General features: G+C 35.8%; 1 protein-coding gene across 1 annotated transcript in view; it reads left to right on the forward strand.

The window, feature by feature from the left end:
- The window catches only part of LOC150108410 (endosome/lysosome-associated apoptosis and autophagy regulator family member 2-like), a 477,226-nt gene that overhangs the window by 205,782 nt on the left and 253,134 nt on the right, over window positions 1-18,310 (forward strand). The window contains exon 11 of the mRNA XM_090390460.1: window positions 16,227-16,294. Coding sequence (XP_090246586.1) covers window positions 16,227-16,294 — 68 coding nt within the window. The remainder of the gene's footprint in view (window positions 1-16,226; window positions 16,295-18,310) is intronic.

The raw sequence follows: 18,310 nt of genomic DNA on the forward strand, positions 1-18,310 counted from the left end.
TAATATTTCGATTACCAAGTTCAATACTTTCCTGCCTGTTTTTATTCTGATCCTTTTTCATATCCTGTCTAAGTTTAGTCAAAGGTTTTTCCTTCTCTTCCAATTCCCCTGGTCGATTGCTAATAATTTCTTTTAATCAAAATATTTCTAACGTCAACTTATCCTTATATAAATTATCATCATCACTGCAGCAGTACTTTTGTTCATCAGGACAAATGCTCTCCTCAGTAGCAACAACTTGCACTTTAGACACTTTCTCGTTACAACGAGTTTTTGGCGCCATTTTTAAGAGTAGTTAAAACTAATAATATTTCTGCAATTATGTTATAAAATGCTGTAGTACAATAATTACACTAAAAAGTATAATAATATACTAAAAATACACAATTAAATCTAAGAAAACACTTAATAAATCAACAATAATCACAAATCTTTTAGGAACTCTCTAACAGCATGTAGACCTGATGACCAGAGCTTGAAAAACATGCTAATCTGTGATGAGCAGATTAATTGCTAGTTGTTGTTTTTTTATATAATGCTGATTCTATGGCATGTTTTTTCTCTTAAATATATATATTTTTCTATATTTAACTTTCGATGCACAAATTTGGACATTATCATTATTATTATCTGAGACCTCCAGGGAGTCAAGGACTCATCGAAGGAGGCTGTAGATTACCCAACCCAGCTATCATACCTTCCCTTAAATTCATTTACACTAAATTCACTTACTATCCCTAAGGGCAAATTATTTCACTCACTGCTCTCTGGGTGAAAAACCTAGCTCTTACCCCTTTCTTGACTGAGAACAACCTTAACTTCCATGGATGCCCCCGTGTTCTCTCCCTACCTTCCATATAACAAAAAAATTTCATCATTTGAAATGCTATAACACCCATTCAAAAATTTATAGACCTCTATCATATCACCCCCCCCCCCCTTCTCCTGTTAACCAACGTCTTCAATCCACATACTCTCAATCTGTGCTCATAATCTCAATTCCATAATAGGGATATAATCTTCATAACTCTTCTTTGCACCCTTTCCACAGTTTCTTTATCCCCTTGGAATCTGGGAGACCAAATCTGCGCATAGTGATCCAGGTGTGGTCTTATCAAAGCCTTATAAACAGACAAAATTACTTCCTTAACCTTAGATGTCAAGGTTCGCTTCAACATATCAATTATCCTCCGAGCTGTATTTGCAACTTTTGCTATGTGACCTTTGAACTTTAAATTCTTATCCGCCAATACACCAAGATCCCTTGCCTCTTCAGTTTCTTGTAGCATAACCCCACTAATATAATATGCCGCTGGAACTCTAATCATGCAAAGTGCATAACTTTACACTTACTAACATTAATTTGACAGCCATTTTCATTTGCCGAGATTTCCAGGCTATTCAAATCATTTTGTAATTGCTGAATATCAGTAGCATCCCTGATTGCATTGCCTATCTTCGCATAATCAGCAAACAATTGCAAATCTGATGATAGACCCTGCTTGATATCATTAATGTATAGCTTGAACAATAATGGCCCAAGGATCAAACCCTGAGATACAGCACTGGTCTCCTTAAATCTGCAGATTCACACCCACTGTATATCACTTTGTGATATCTGTCTGTCAACCATCCCCTGATCCAAGTCAATAGATTATATTCCAACACCATATTCTCCAGTTTTACGAAACAGCCCATCGTGTAGTATCCTATCAAATGGCTTAGAAAAATCCAACACTATCATAGTGTATCCATTCCCTTTATCCAACTCGGCCGTAACATTGTTATAAAAAATGAGCAAATTGCTAAAACGTGACCTTCCTTTAATAAACCCATGTTGTTCCCTGCAGAGTATAGAATGCTTGTCTACCCATTTCTGTATGCGAGTTCTTACCAACTTTTCTAAAATCTTCACTACCACTCCAGAGATACTAATAGGTCGGTAGTTAGACACATCAGTTTTTGCACCACCCTTGTGCAATAGATCTATCATACATTCCTTCAGTTCCTGTGGTATCATTGCTGAGCTGAGACTAAAGTTATACAAATGTGTGAAAGGCCTAGCCAATTCATCTGAACATTCCTTTAGCAAACAGGTTGATATTCCATCTGTTCCTATTGACAAATTCTTATTCAGGTTATTCAAGAGCTCTTCAACCTCATTTTCATGAACCTCTAACTCTTCATTCAACATAGCAGTAGCACTCTGCACCCACCATGCTACATACACTTGATTGATATATCTTAGCAAAGTGAGCACTCATTAACTGAACAATCTCCTTAGCTTCCGACACTCGTGTACCATCTGCATTCAATAAAATTATTCTTCCACATTCATTCTTTCTTTTGCTTGCAGCATAACAATGAACTTCTTTTGTATTGCCTTTAACTTGCATGGACAATTTCTTTTCATACTCCGTTTTAGCTTTTCTCACAATACTCGTTACTCTTCTGGCCTGAGCTTTATATATTTCATGCCATATATATGTGTGTATATATATATATATATATTTTTTTTTTTTTTTTTTTTCTTGATGTCAAACTGACCCACTCTTCTGGTAAACTCAAAATATCAATATATAGAAAGCCCACACATACCAACAGATATCTGCATAGTCAGTCCCATCACTTCCCTCATCATAAGCTTGGAATAATTTCCACCTTGGGACATAGAGCCCATTCTCTTCTTGATGACCCAAATGAACTTCTTACAGAAATAAACCATCTCCAAACTTCTTTCAAAGTTAATGGATATTCCAAGAGAATCATTGAAAGATTCCTTCTTAATCCTTCTAGACATCGCTCAGAAGAAACAAATAGATTCAAAGGCAATATATCTCTTCCTTACATAAGTACAGTTTCACATAAATTAGCAAAAGTTTTAAGAAAATACAATATCAGAACCTTGTTCACTCCACTTCCAAAAATCCAATTCTTAATAAGCCGCCCAAAACCTTGTCATCGTCATCTTAAATACCCTGGTGTATATAAAATATTGTGCGATTGTGATATTCCTTATTTTGGGCAGACACACAAATCTGTCGAATTGCATATGGAAGAACACATGAGGGACATTACTTAGAAGAGACAGCGAGCCAGTGCATTATCAAGTCATATTCTTTTCTCGGCTAATCCTAATGATGAAAGCTAAAATCACACAGTCTGCTGGGAAAAATCTACTAACATCTTCCATTGCAATGATGAACTAGAGTGAAAAATCGTGGAATCTAGGGAAATCATCTTCATTCCTGTTCATCTAAATAATAACTTGAGCTACAACCTCCCAGATAGTCATTCAGCTGTAATCATGTACTGGCACTCACGAGATGCTACTAGCATGCACTTTCCCAACAATACAACAAACGAAAGAACAGCTTTAACCACACTACTGGCCAAGACGTTTATAGATGTCAAGGTTATCATGGGTGCAAAGTGCATATTAAAATTGCAATACCACTGATATTATATTGAAATATATGATGGATACAAAGCACATGAGGATGCATATTTGACCCATAATGGCTGGTAAGGTGGTTAAATACAACCACAATGTTTTAATGTCAATTATGTATAGAGACTCTCTATGTTGTTCATAGTTTATTTAAGCTTCAGTGTTTTAGTTTTTTTTTCTTTTTTCTTTCTTTTATAATGTCACCTGATGAAGGCTGTTACAAGCCGAAACTAGTCGTGTTTTAATATTAAAACCTTTTTAATTAAATCTCGGTTTTAGCTATTCAATTCTTTTTTTAAAAAACAAAAATAAATAAATAAATAAATAAATAAATAAATAAATAAATAAATAAAATATATATACATGCTGGTCATTATAAACTGTTTAGTTGATTGGTTGATTTGACAGATTTTGTCTTAATAAAATATGACGAATGAGAGGATAGGTAGGCATAACAGTAAAGTAAATAGAAATAAACCAATTACCAATAACAGTAATTGGGTGATATTGTATACAATAGAATATATAAAATTTGAACCATTAACTGTGGATATTAAAACTTCAAATAATGAGAAAGGCATAATTGATAAAAATAGTTATGGAATAATAACACTTACATAAGGACAGTAATTTATTTATTACATAGAGAATTTTCAGCATAGTTTCATAGCCATTGTCAGTGTAAAGAAATGAAAAGATATGAATGAGAATAACTTGAAACCAAATGTTTGGTATTCATTGCTTTAGCAAAATCATGGTTTGATGCATCCCTAGTAAAAGGTTTTCGAAGCTGGTTAGAGATCAAATTAAATTTACCAAGAAATTATAGTCTTGTATAATCCTTTATCCTAGTGTAAGCAAATAAAGTTTGTGTGTGGAGTACTTTGCAACAAGGCTACTTGTATATAGAGACTGATGGTGTTTCATCAATTGCCATAGCATCATATAATGCAAAACACACTTCCTTTAAGAAGTGTATTTGCTATAGATTATGGGAAGGGTTACCCAGATTGGTAGCGACCCCTTTTCCATAAACTTTCTACAGCTATCTCTGAATCAGAGTAATTTAATAATAAAGTGATCCATCTTTTATAATATGAGAGTTGCAAATATGACTTATGCATTAATTCAACCTTGATATCGCTTTTGCTTCCCATTGACTAGACTTTAATAAAGGGTGAAACTAGTCTGGGTAGTAATATTTTCCATAATCCATAGCAATATACACTTCTGAAAGAAAGCGTTTTGCTTAATGGGATACTATGACAACTGATGTGACATCATCAGTCTCTATATACAGGGTGATCAAAATTAAAATTGGATCCAAAATTAAAATTTGGATCACTGGAGCACTATCCAGTGATCTAAATGCTTCAAAACCTAGTAGGAATACATTGTGCATCATTTGGAAGTGATGTAAAAGTGGAAACGGAAAAAAAGTTCTAAAATTCACCTCCAGAGGTGCTGCAAACTCCAAATTCATGATATTTCATCTTGCAACTCGACAGGTGCCAGGAGGGCTTAAAAAAATGAACACAGAATTTTTCTCTTCATTTTGGTGGTTAATATCATTCACAGTGATGTGAACCTTTCCCCAGTGTGTTTTGCTCATGAAGCTGTACTACCTAAACTATTGCAGTGCTGTTGCTGCACCATGCGAATTTCATCACCTGAACAAATGCCGATGAGGTACAACGAATGATTAGTCGTTTTGACAAAATAGGATTACTGGGAGTTAGACCTGTCAGAGGTCACAAACCAATCAATTCACAAGTGAATGAAGTTACTACTGTCATTGTGGAGCAGACCAAGAATAATAGTGTTGGTTTCTGCAGTGCACATACTGACTCAAGATACATGGATGTGCCTTACACAATCTATAATTGTCTAGAAAATTATATGGAATATATTGCATTTATACCCATTCAAGATAACCCTCACACAGGAATGTCTGCAGGACTTTGAAAGTCAACTGATATTCACTTTAACATTCCTTGCTTGAGTGGAGGTTGACTCTGTGTGGCCATAGATGATTTTATGCAGAGATGAGGCTTACTTTTACCTGAATGGAGCTGTGAATACCCACAATTTCTGGGTATGGGTTATGCAAAACCTGCATGCATTCCAACAAATTCCTTTGCATTCTCCCAAAGTTACTGTCTGGATCAGGAGGAGAAACCAAGTAAGAATTAAGTGGATGAATAGAGTTATAAAGTAAGAGTTGCAAAAAAAAAAAGAGAAAACATTGTGAAGGGCATATATAAAAAAAGATGATCAGCATGCTCATGAGCAGTACAAAGTGCAATTAAGAAGGGTGACTAATTTGGTAAGAAAGTCCACATCAGATTATGAAAGACAATTAACCAAGCAGGCCAAAGTAAATCCAAAAGAAAATTTTCCTTATTTGTCAAGTAAGAGGGAAAATGACTATGAAAGGATGACTTTAAACAATGCTCATGGTAGGCAGGTGACAGAGGTAAAAGAATAGTTGCATTGCTGAATGATCATTTTGCAAAGGGGTATCATCCAGGTGGAGATTTTGCAGCTGTTGATGTGACAAAGATGCATATTAAAATTGACGTAGATGAACAGGAGGTGTTCAGCATATTAAAAATATCAGTGTGAATACAGCAGTGGGACTGGATGGCCTGTCAGCCCTTGTATTATGTGAATGTGCAAGAGAATTGCTTTGCCTCTGATGAAGTTATTCAATCTCAGCAAGTCTCAGCACTGGCAAGGTTCTGAGGGAGTGGAAAAGAGTGTAAGATAGTTCGATTGCATAAAGGTGTGGCTCCAAGACAGAAGTAGCAATTAATTTTTCATGAGTAGTTGTTAAAGTATTGGGGGGAAAAAAGTACAATCCAACTGTGTGTGGGTAGGGATATGATACTCTATCGCAGGCATCACTGCTTTGTAAAGGGTAGGTCCTGTCTTAGAAATTTATTCATATTTTATAATAAAGTGACAGTAGAATGAGATGAAGGAAATGGCTACACCATGATTCTGCTGGACTTTGAAAAATTATTTGACAGAATACTACATGGGAAAACTGTTACAAAAGTTATAAGGCTATGATTCGAATGGAGCAAATGGGAATATGAAGCTAGTAGCATGAATAATGAGCAAGAATGGCTGACAGACAGACACCAGAGAGTTGTATATGATGAAGTGGGATCTAGGAGAATGCAGGTGACTAGTGGAGTACCTGAGAATTCTGTACCGGGACCACTACTCTTTAATTTGTAAATCAATGATATAGAGAAGTGTTAATATTCATTTGTTTACTGATGATCCAAAAGTGGGGAGGCAATGTAGATATCCTGCAGGATGATTTAAATAAATTAGCATTGTGGGCAAAGGATAATGATTGTCAATTTAATGTTGCAAAATGTAAGGTTATGTACTTTGGGTTGTAAAGCTTACCTACTGTGTATCAAATTGATGGTACTAGAACTCAGGGAATGGATTAGACTAGGGACTTGGGGATAATGAAGGATAAAGAATTGAAGTTTAGAGCGCATATTGCAAAAGTTAGTAACATAGCTCAAAGGATTACTGGAATGTTGAGAAACATGCTAAGAAATAAAGACAGGAATGTTATTATCCATTTTATAAGGCTATGATTCAACAACATCATGATTACTGTGCAGATTTGGTCACCTGGGTTTCTTAGGGACCAGCAGGTGATAGAGAGCATTCAGAAACAAGCGACCAAGCTGGTGATATGCTTGTGGAATGCTCCCTATGAGGATAAGTTGAAGGTGTTTGAGTTACAAAGTTTGGTTGATAGGTGTCTGTCTGTATACTGGGAAGGTACTTTCAACTCAAAAAAATTCTTAAATGCAAACATGCCTACACTTGCAACCAACTCAGACTAAATTTTACATTAAAGTTATAATAAATCATTAATAATTAAATTGCTACTCTTTTTTTTCTCTAACCACATATTGTTGAATACTAAATGCTTTGCCCTCTAATGGTGAGTTTTTTCTAAAAACCAGAATATTGAATTCCAAATGATTGGAGTAAAGCTCTCATAGTACTCACCTATAATAAAAAGGAAATAAAACCGAATGCAGAAATTAGATACAGAAGTATTTCCTCTTACTAAGTGTTCCTGGTAAGATATATGCAAGTATGCAGAAAAGAGGGGACATCATAGAAAGTTTTTTAGTTATTAAAGAGGTTTTTATAAAATTGACGCAATGAAAAATTTTCAATATATGGCAAATAGTCAGAGAACTGGGGATCATCCATGGAAGTTGTGTAAGAATTAATAAGGTGTGCAGACTAGATTTTTTCTGTGGAGAGTGGAGAACAGTTGGAATGGATTTTCTAGAATTAGTTGTGAGTGCCCTTACAGTGGATCAGCTTAAAGAGAGATATGATAGATTTCTCTATGGAGTCTGGAGACTTCTCACGATGAGTAATAATATTTTATAGTTGATAATATATTAAGTAGTGCAAGCTAAGGCAACTCCGATGCTAAGGATTGTATTCTCATAAGCTTTCTGATCTTTATTCAAAAATTTCCAAGAGTTTCTATATATGTCTCTTTTCTCTCTCTCTGTTTATTTTTACATCACTGGAATGAAGACTTTCATGCTCTTCTTTCATAAATAGAAAAAATGTTTGCACTTCCTAAATATAACAGCAGTCAAATATTAAGATATAAAGCCAAGAGGCTTCAACCTGGGCATGAGTGAGATATTGAAAAGGAGGATTATGGATCAATCCATATTTTATAGCCAAATATTGAAAGAAACTTAAAATTTTAAAAAACTGGAGAGGTTATGAGTACATAATCTTTTCATAAGCAGTGTAGTAAAATTTCAAAACTTGAAATGTAGAAGGAATCTTAAGCTTTGCTCATTACCACTCTCAGGATCTGCCCTCCTTACACCATGTCACCCTGGCCCAATCCATTTCCCTGTTCAACTTGCATTCACTTGGTTAGACTATAATAATCTAACCAAGTGAAAAATAAACTTTCAATATCTTTCTCTAAATCCAGAGTAATTAAATAAAAAAGGTGGCACACCTTTTGGAAACTCCTATAGGTAAAGATGATCTCGCTTCTGCCTGGTATCTCCAACTCTGGGCCTGGCTCCCACTGAAGAGACCTCAATAAAAAGTCAATAAAAACGTCGAAACTAGTCTGGGTACTGGTCAATCTCTTAATACATAACATTATACATATTCACAAGGAGATGTGTTTTGCATTATGGGAGATGCTGGGATAGGAGTGTTGTTAGCTTGGTCCACCTTTGCTACGAGTTGCCCGGTGTTGTACTGCCTTATACTTATTGTATGTTATATAGGTATATAACATATACATAGGTATATACCCCAGTAAGGTAGTACAACACCATATTCAGTCCTGAAGATATTTTCAGGCACAAACTTTGTTTGCTCACACTTGGATAAAGGATTAAACTAAATTACTTAAATATAAAGAGCCAATAGGCTTCATTTCGGTGATATAAACATTATTTAAATTAAGGGGATATTAAATCCCACATTGTTTTAAAACCAAATAAGAAACTCAAAGATTGGAATCGGAGAGTTTCATGCCGAATATAGTATAATAAACTATAAAAGTATCGGTGACTACTAACGTGAGCTAATGCAAGTAGTCCAAGTACATAGTACAAACTCTTTGGTATTAATTTGGTCTAGCTACTCACTGATGAAGCCTCAATAAAGGCTGAAAAACCGGTCTGGATAGTGACCTCCCATCATAATGTAATGACAGCATACATTTTCTAGGAAATGTTTTTTACATTATGAAAAATACCAAGAATAGCGATCAGAACTTTACCACCTTTGCTGCGAGTTGCCTGAGTTTGTACTACGTACTTGGACTACTTGCATTAGCTCATGCTAGTAGTCGCCGATACTTTTATAGTTTATTATACTATATTCGGCATGAAACTCTCTGATTCCAATCTTTGAGTTTCTTATTTATTCGGTTTTAAAACAATGTGGGATTTAATATCCCCTTAATTTAAATAATGATTAAACTAAATTTATTATAGTCTAACCAAGTGAAAAATAAACTTTCAACATCTTTTTCTAAATCCAGAGTAATTTAATAAAAAAGGTGGCACACCTTTTGGCAACTCCTATAGGTAAAGATGACCTCGCTATTGCTTCTGCCTGGTATCTCCACCTCTGGGCCTGGCTCCCACTGAAGAGACTCAATAATGGTCTAAACTAGTCTGGGTAGTGGCCATTCCCTTAATGCATAACATTATACATATCCGCAAGGAGATGTGTTTTGCATTATGGAAGATACTGGGATAGGAGTGTTGTTAGCTTGGTCCACCTTTGCTACAAGTTGCCTGGTGTTGTACTGCCTTACCCCAGTAAGGTAGTACAACACGATATTCAGTCCTGAAGATATTTTCAGGTGCAAACTTTGTTTGCTCACATTTGGATAAAGGATTAAACTAAATTTATTATAATGTATTGCTTATATTGTTAATTTCCTTAAATAATAGCATTATGGATGATCAACATATAAGTCTTTCCACCAGAATGTATGGAATCCCAAAATGATAAGATCAGAACAGGCCTTCGCATAGAGAACATTGGAATAACAGAATTGAAAATCTTTTGCAGGAATGAACACGAACCTAGTAAATATATGGAGGAAGGAAGATCCTAATGATAGAGAATTAGCAACCTGGTTAGAATTAGCAACCTAAAGTTGACTTGATGGGATATACCCACAAACCTGCATTATGATTTCAAATATAAATGACATATCAATTTAGTACAGGGGGATTCGAGGATGCCAGTTAATTTTCCAAGCTCTTTAAAAATCAACTAAAGAACATATGCACTGAGTGGAATTGGGAAAAGTAGTTCTCTTTCAAAACATCCATCAGACAGCATTGCATCACGTAAAAAGTAAATGGCCTACAGACAAAAGCAACATCTACACATCTTCAAACTACACAGGGAACTACTCTGGTTTGTAAACACAAAAATGTGGTAGTGGCTGTCAAGATTTCATAAGAGAGACCATTCCACAAATAGATCTGGGAAGAAAATAGAAAATAGAAGAAAGCACTCTAAAAATGAGACTACATCTAAGAGCTACTACAACCCCCCCCCTTTGCTGCTTTTTACTGCTGACAGATGACAAAAACTCAAGAGGAAAAGGTACCATGAAAATTATTCTTAGTAGTCAAAACTTCACAAACACTGGACATCATTAAGGTCTTCTACACACACACACACTCTCTCTCTCTCTCTCTCTCTCTCTCTCTCTCTCTCTCTCTCTCTCTCTCTCTCTCTCTCTCTCTCTCTCTCTCTCTCTTTCTCTCTCTCTCTCTAAACAACTCTTCTCAAATCCTCTACAAAGCAGCAGTCTCCTAAAGCCTACTAATGTTCTCACAGAACATCATTCTGCTGTGATGGACAGACCTATAACACCAGAGAAAACAATAACTGCCTTTGAATGTCATAAAAAAGGATAGGACTTGGATTGGGAATGAAAGTATACCATGTTATCCCGAAGTTTATATTCTAAATCCAAGTTATGATCTTCAATAACATTTTAATACACAGAGGCATCCCGGGAACGTTCGTAGAGAACTACACTGTACTCCTCATCCTTTAAGAAAAATGAAAAGAAAGAAGAAATCAATTGTGTGTTACCAGCTGTAGGCCTTATAGCCCTAACAAATGTAGATTATAAAATCCTCATGAAAATTATAAATACTGCAATTAAAAACAATGTAAAAGAATTGATTCAAAGCATTCAAATTTACAGCTTTCTGGGAAGAATAGTTGATTTCAGTCTGTTTTGCATCAGGGATATTATAATGTAGTTAACCAGCAAAAGCTTCTTGTCCATTATTGTCTTGAGATCTAAGTAAAGCTTTTGACAGTGTGCAGCATGATTATTTGCAGCTTAAAATCCTGCAAGCTAGATCTAATTATTGATGTCACAGTGAAGTTCTATAAAAAGACCATATAACAAAAATTTGGTTAATAGCATCCTGTCTGATCTCATCCTGATGTATAGAGGGGGGGCCAGACAGGGATGTTCTTTAGTACTCTGCTCTTCACCTTGGGAGTATAATCTTCAATGCATCAGGTCCGGCAGTGTACTGCTATTACAGCAATAACCATCCCACTTATGTCATATCCCATCAAGAATGATATATGCAGATGATATTATATTAACATCAAGAGATTCTAACTCAGTCTACTGCTTCTTCAGACTAATAGAAAAGATTAACAACAGCTGTGGCTTTTGTGTAAATCCAGAAAAGACAAAATAGAGTTTTCAAAACTTTTGATCCAACAAACCTGCTCTATGAGCTTATGCCAAAAGAAGGCTCTATAGACATTCCAGGTATACTTATGAAACAAAATGCTGTACTCTCAATGTTCCAGATCATTAGAAAAAATGGGAATTGCTCAAACTGTGGAAAGTGGGACCTACAGTACTAAAAATTATAATCTTCCTTTCAGTGCAGTATATTATTAACACCACTGTCATAGACGAAGAACATGAAGCAGTAATTTACAGAAGATTCCAATTCCTAACTCCAAAGACAAGAAATCGATAAAAATCTGCTATTTTTATATATATATCACAGTGTGATTTCACCTTGCCTGTTCTGAAAGTCAAGTACTTTGTTAATGCTCTATAAAGTCATTTGGAAAGCATTAACATCCACATTTGGCACACTTAGGGTGTGCCAAATGTGGATGTCAAACTTAGGGTGCTCTCTACCTCTGTACAGACTATTCAGAGGTACTTGTCATAAAGGTTCAACAGCAGAAGTCTTACTTCAGTGTGTTATGCAACACTATTAGGCAGCTTCAAAATACTGGCATATTTATAACCCAGATATATAAATCATAGAAGATCTGTTGATACTTATTCATCTTTTTTCATCAGGCTCACCTAGATATTACACCCAATACTGAAAACAGCTTTTAAGAATCTTAGTAACAGTAACAGATATCCAACACAGCTTGACCTCACCTGGAATACGTCTAACCACACGATAGAGTGGCAAAACAGCTCCATGCTCCATGCCATATCTGGATGACGACTACAGACATCGTTTATTCAAGGAAGCCACAATAGTGTTAATAACCAGCGGAAACCTCAACAGAAATCAGGGTGCAATCCTAAACAGTTCGTGGAAAAACCTGATCCTCTCTCTAAATCCATCTGAACTACAGCTAGCCAGTAATCACATTACATGTTTACAACAAACTCGCATGCATGATAATGAATAAGAACAATAAGTCCTTTCAGTCTCTGTCATGCAAATGTGTAACCTTAGCTACTAGTTTGTTGACAATGTTTTTATGTTCCTTTCAATTTGCATTTACTAGTATTTATGTCTTTTTGTAAATGCCTTGAAAAAGCTAAACAGTTTGCTGGCGAAACTGGTAGGCTATAATGTAAGATGTTTGTCAATGGTCAGTATTAAATAAGTTTGTATTTTTATATTAAAGGGGTTTTATAAAATTGATGCAAGTGAAATTTTCAACTGCACCACTTTATTCCTGATGCTGTTGACATAAGTGAACATGCATATTCTCTTCTTGGTCTTTTTGCATTTACCAATGCCAAGACCAACACCTCTTATTCCTGATGATCATACATCACTTTCTCCAAGCATGTAATGCAAATCGATTTATGTGTAATTATTATTAGTAGTTGAACTTCATGGAGTGAAAAGACTCATTGCAGGATGTACATACCGTATTTTCCAGTGTATAAGATGCACCCAAGAAATTTAATACAATTTTCTGGAAAAAACCTAAACTTTACCTAAACCAAAACGACGCTCACAGGCTACTTTGACTGCATATGTATGAATCATTTTTGTTGAAATGGCAATGCCATTTTGCCAATTTTCTTGCACCCATTTCAAAACTTCGGTCTCTAGTTCTGGCCACTTCGCAATTTTTCCATGTTCTGCACGCTTTTCATTACGCAAATTGTACAAAATCTGCTTCTGACCATGCCAAGTTCTAATCATTTTTTCTGTAGGCAGAGGTCCAAAATGTCTTTCAGCTTCCATATTCCCATGTTCTTCTGCATATTTTACAACCTGCAATTTGTAACTTGTATATGAATGTCGCCTGTTTTTTTCCATCACTAAAATCTACGGGGAAATATCAAACTGAACACAAAATATCTCAACACGTCAACTCAATACTGATAAACATCGGTAACTGATTACTCGGATAAGATATTATGAAACTTGAATAGGGACTCCCAGTTCTTAGCCAATGACGCGCTAGAAGTCACGTGAAGGTCGCACATCAATTTGATTGCACCATTAACCGCCTACAAAGATCTTGGAACATAAAAGGAAATGCGTATGACTTTGAAAAGAGGAAACAATCTTTACCTTCATTATATAAGATGCACCCCATTTTTAAGGTAAAAAAGTGCGTCTTATACCCCGGAAAATACGGTACTGTACAAACCAAGGATGACTTATTGTTCTACCTCCCCTTCCCCTTTTATTCTTTAAAAAATTTCTTCCACATTAACCCAGTAACAACTTCTTATTAACTTACACTTCTCAATCATATCCCCCTCTCCTCCTCCTCCTATTCATAAGGCTTTGCAAATTGCATTCCCTCAATCTGTCTTCATATCCCTCATTCCAAAGCCTTATTCAGTCTTCTCTGGATGCATTCTGATATATCCTCATCACCATAAAAAGCAAGTGACCAAACCTGGGCACAATAATCCATATGAGATCTGATCAAGCCTTATATAGTGGAATTATAACCTCTTTATTCCCCTTCAAAATTTCCCCACCAAATTTATACTTTGCATCCCATTGTTGCATACCAAGTTTCAGAACTTATACTTTGCAACATTGAATTGTTAGTTATTCAAATCATTTGCTCATTCATGTACAAACAATTCGAGTCCTGCTTGATTTCTCATAATTCTCCCCAGTTTTGTATCATCTGCAAACAGTTCTATATTTCCTGTTAACTCCTCCCATTAAAATATATGTTAAATAATAGTCGCCCCACCCCCCAATACAAACTTCCAGCAGTGCACCGCTAGTGACATTCCGCTTTTGGGATACCTCACCACCACACACACAACATGCTGATTCCTATCTGACAGCCAGTCGCCTATCAATTTCTGTCAATTTAAGTTTAGTTACCAACTTGTGGCACTCTATCAAAACCCTTTGCAAAATCTAAGGATTCCACTGTATATGCATTTCTCCTGTCCAATGCATTTGTCACCTTGTTATAGTACCTAAGTAAGTTGGTAAAACATGACCTACCTTCAAAAACCAATGCTGACAATCACACAGAATACTGCTGTTATCAACCCACTTCTGTATCCTAGCTCTCGCTAACACTTTAATTACAACTCCAGATATACAGATCATCCCATCATTTGTAGCCTTAGCATTATCACCACCTTTGTGAAGTGGAACAAGTTTAATGTCCTTCCACTCCTTTGGGACTCATGCCGTTGCAAGACTTGTTAAGTAAGCCATTGCTGAGGCTAACTCCCTGAAACATTCCCTTAAGACAGGTGGTGATATATATCATCAAGTTCTATTGCCTTATTGACATCCAGCTTACTTAACTCTTCATATACTTCTTGCTTGCTCACTTTTAATTCATGTTCTCCCATTTCCCTCTACACTTTAGCTTCTCATGATTGACACTGATGTGGATGAAACATGATGAACTCACTGAATTTCTTGACTATTTCCTCTGGGGCAGTGACCAATCTGTTGTCCATTAACATGATCTAAGCATAATCATTCTTCCTTCTATTTGCCACATATAAAAAAACTCCCTAGAATTTTCTTGGCCTGATTTGCTAATATCTACTCATACTGAACTTTTTCTGTCCTTGCTAATTTGGTCCCATTCCTGGCCTGCTCTTTATGTTTCTCTTTGCCTATCTGATTATTATTATTATTATTATTCATCTTGTGCTGCTTCCACACTGCCTTCTTCCAGATTTCATGGTTAATCCCTTCATTCATCTATCCATTTGATACCTACCTGATTCAACCTTTTTGATTTTTGGACTACATTCACATATTGACTGTTAAATGTCTCTTGGTCAGTGCCCAAGTAGCATTTATCTTCTTTCTGCTTAACCCCTCATCTCATGCTATAGCTTTAAGCTATCTCCTCAGCTTTTCATAATCACTAGTTTTGTAGTTCCATGTATATCCTTTCTTCAAGGAAGTCTTCATATGGCTAGCTATCAACCAGCTGATTATTTCATGATCACGCTCACCAACTGAAAGGAATTGAGACACCTAATTCACATAATCACATCCTCTGATGAAATTGCAAGAGCCAAGACTCTCAATCCTTTGCATGCCCTCCCTTAAATATTGCCTAAGATAGTTGCTTCTCAAGAACTCAAAAATAAATTCATTTTGAATTCATGCTTGCTTTTAGTGGGAACTACAGAGGAGTGGTGTAACTCCTCTGTAGTTCCCACTAAAAGCTCTGTAGTTCTTAATTTGCTGTGTCCCTAATTATTGGACCTTCCTAATGGACAGTTAGAATGAAAAAGAAGAATTCATATGTTGGCATATCTAGAATGATTAGATTAGTGAATAGGAAAAAATTCTCTTATTTTAAATTAATTGTTAGCATTAAAGATGTTATTGTATTTTAGTTCATATTAGTACGTTAATCTAAATACAGATAACATTATTTGAGAAATGTCATGTATATTAATTAAAATATTAAATATAATTATTTATTTTTGAATTCTAAGACATCATCAAAGAACACTGTCTTTGAAGTTCAAAACTGGAAGGGACAGCAAAGAAAACAACACTTTAGGTGAGTAATTTATGTTTTCTTGTTGTCTGATAGTTTGAGAATGTTAGATTATTATTAGCGGTAGTACACTCTCCATGAAGTTGGCAGATTCATTTTAGGAGATTCATTCAGCTGACGACATATTTATCATACCGAATCTTAAAATCCTTGACACTCCCTGCATTAGCAACATATTCTGGTAATGCATTCCATTCACTAACAGTTCTCCGTGTAAAAAGTCTACTCCTCACAACCCTCATCACCACACTCTTACATAACTTCCAGGAATGGCCAATGGTTCTTTCCCTCTTGCCTTCTACTCTTTTTATAGTCCACTCTGGATTAATCCAATAAAATCCCCCTAACTTAAACTAACTTAAGCAGAACAAAAGTGATGGCTTCTCACAAGTTAAATGAATTTATAATAGAAAGAGATAAAATAGAAATTGTTGAAAGGTATGATTTACTGGGATTCAGAATCAGAAATGATGGTAAATGTGAAGGTGAAATTAAAAGAAGCATAGTCATGAAAAAAAAAAAGCTATGTTAACCCTGACAAAAATTATGAAAGATAGAAGTGTGAGTAAGGCCACAAAAGTTAGAATTGTCAAAGCAATGGTATTTCCACCAGTGATGTGTGGATGTGAAAGCTGAATTATTAAGAAGAAAGACAGAAATCAAATTGATTCATTTCAATTATGGGTGTGGAGGAGATTATTAAGAATCCCATGAACTGCAAGAGAGAGTATAAAGACAGAATGTTCCTTAGAGACAATGGTCTCTAAACAGAAGTTGATGTACTTTGGACATATTATGTGAGCTGATGAATCATTGGAAAAGGCAGTTATGTTGGAGAAGATTGAGGAAATTAGAAGAGGAAAACCGTAAAAGAGTTGGATGGACAACATAAAAGAACTTACCAACTTGAACGTACAATTACCAAAAGAAAAAAACGAGAGGCCAACTTTCACAAGATCACCAATTGTCGAAAATGACTGGATGACACATTACAACAAACAACTTATACATCTCTATCATCTTACTTCTTTTACTCCTATCCACCAAACTGCAATCAACATTTCTTCAACCTCTCTCCATGGCTATCATTCCAGAGTCCTGATGTTGTTTGTCTTAGTCACTCATCTCTGAACCTGTGCTTTATACTGTGGCATCACAGTATGACAATGGTGTCATAAAGGTATGACAATGATGAGTTGTGATGGAGAGCCAAAATCATGAATGGTATACTAACAGAGCTGTGTGAGAAGAAGGGAGTGAAGAGTTTGTGGATGTATGGCATGTGTTTGAATGAAGAATGAAATTATACAGGTGTGATGAGATGCATTTAAATGGCTTTGGAGTGAGTGTACTGAATGAAAGTACTGTCTGATGCATGTAAGAGATCAGAAAAAAGGGATTAAGGGAAAAATCAGAAGAGTGGTAATGAAGAGACAGAAGTGCTTGGCAGCAGAAACAGTAGTAGTGTGAAATATGAAAGATAGAGAGAGAGAGAACAGGAATGCAAGAGAAACAGGGAAATGGTGGGGGGTGCTCGGGTGGATAGGGAGATATGGCACAGGGAGAGTGGAAGTTGAAAGCAGCAGTGAATGTGATTATGAAGATGGAATATATTGTGATGTGGGTGGGGAAGTTGAGACAGAACAGATGTATATGGTAAGTGGTGTTAAAGGTGATTGGGCAGGTGTGGTAGGGAAATCACAACCAACACATGGCTTGGATAAGACGAGCTATAGACCTAAAAATGAACTGCTCTGTTTGGAAGTTTTTTTCACTTGGTTAGACTATAATAAATTTAGTTTAATCCTTCATCAAAGTGTAAACAAATAAAGTTAGTGCCTGAAGTATCTTCAGGACTGAGGCAACTCATGGTAAAGGTGGACAAAGCTCTCATCACTTGTCTTAGTATCTCCCATAATGCAAAGCACATCTCCATGCAGACATGTATAATGCTATGCATTAAGCGAAGGGCCACTACCCAGACCGATTTCGACCTTTATTGAGGTCTCATCAGTGGGA

The sequence above is a fragment of the Typopeltis vanoorti genome, chromosome 3 (genome assembly GCF_054136105.1).
Source record: "Typopeltis vanoorti isolate ZY-2024b chromosome 3, IOZ_Tvanoo_1.0, whole genome shotgun sequence".
NCBI classification, from domain to species: domain Eukaryota; kingdom Metazoa; phylum Arthropoda; class Arachnida; order Uropygi; family Thelyphonidae; genus Typopeltis; species Typopeltis vanoorti.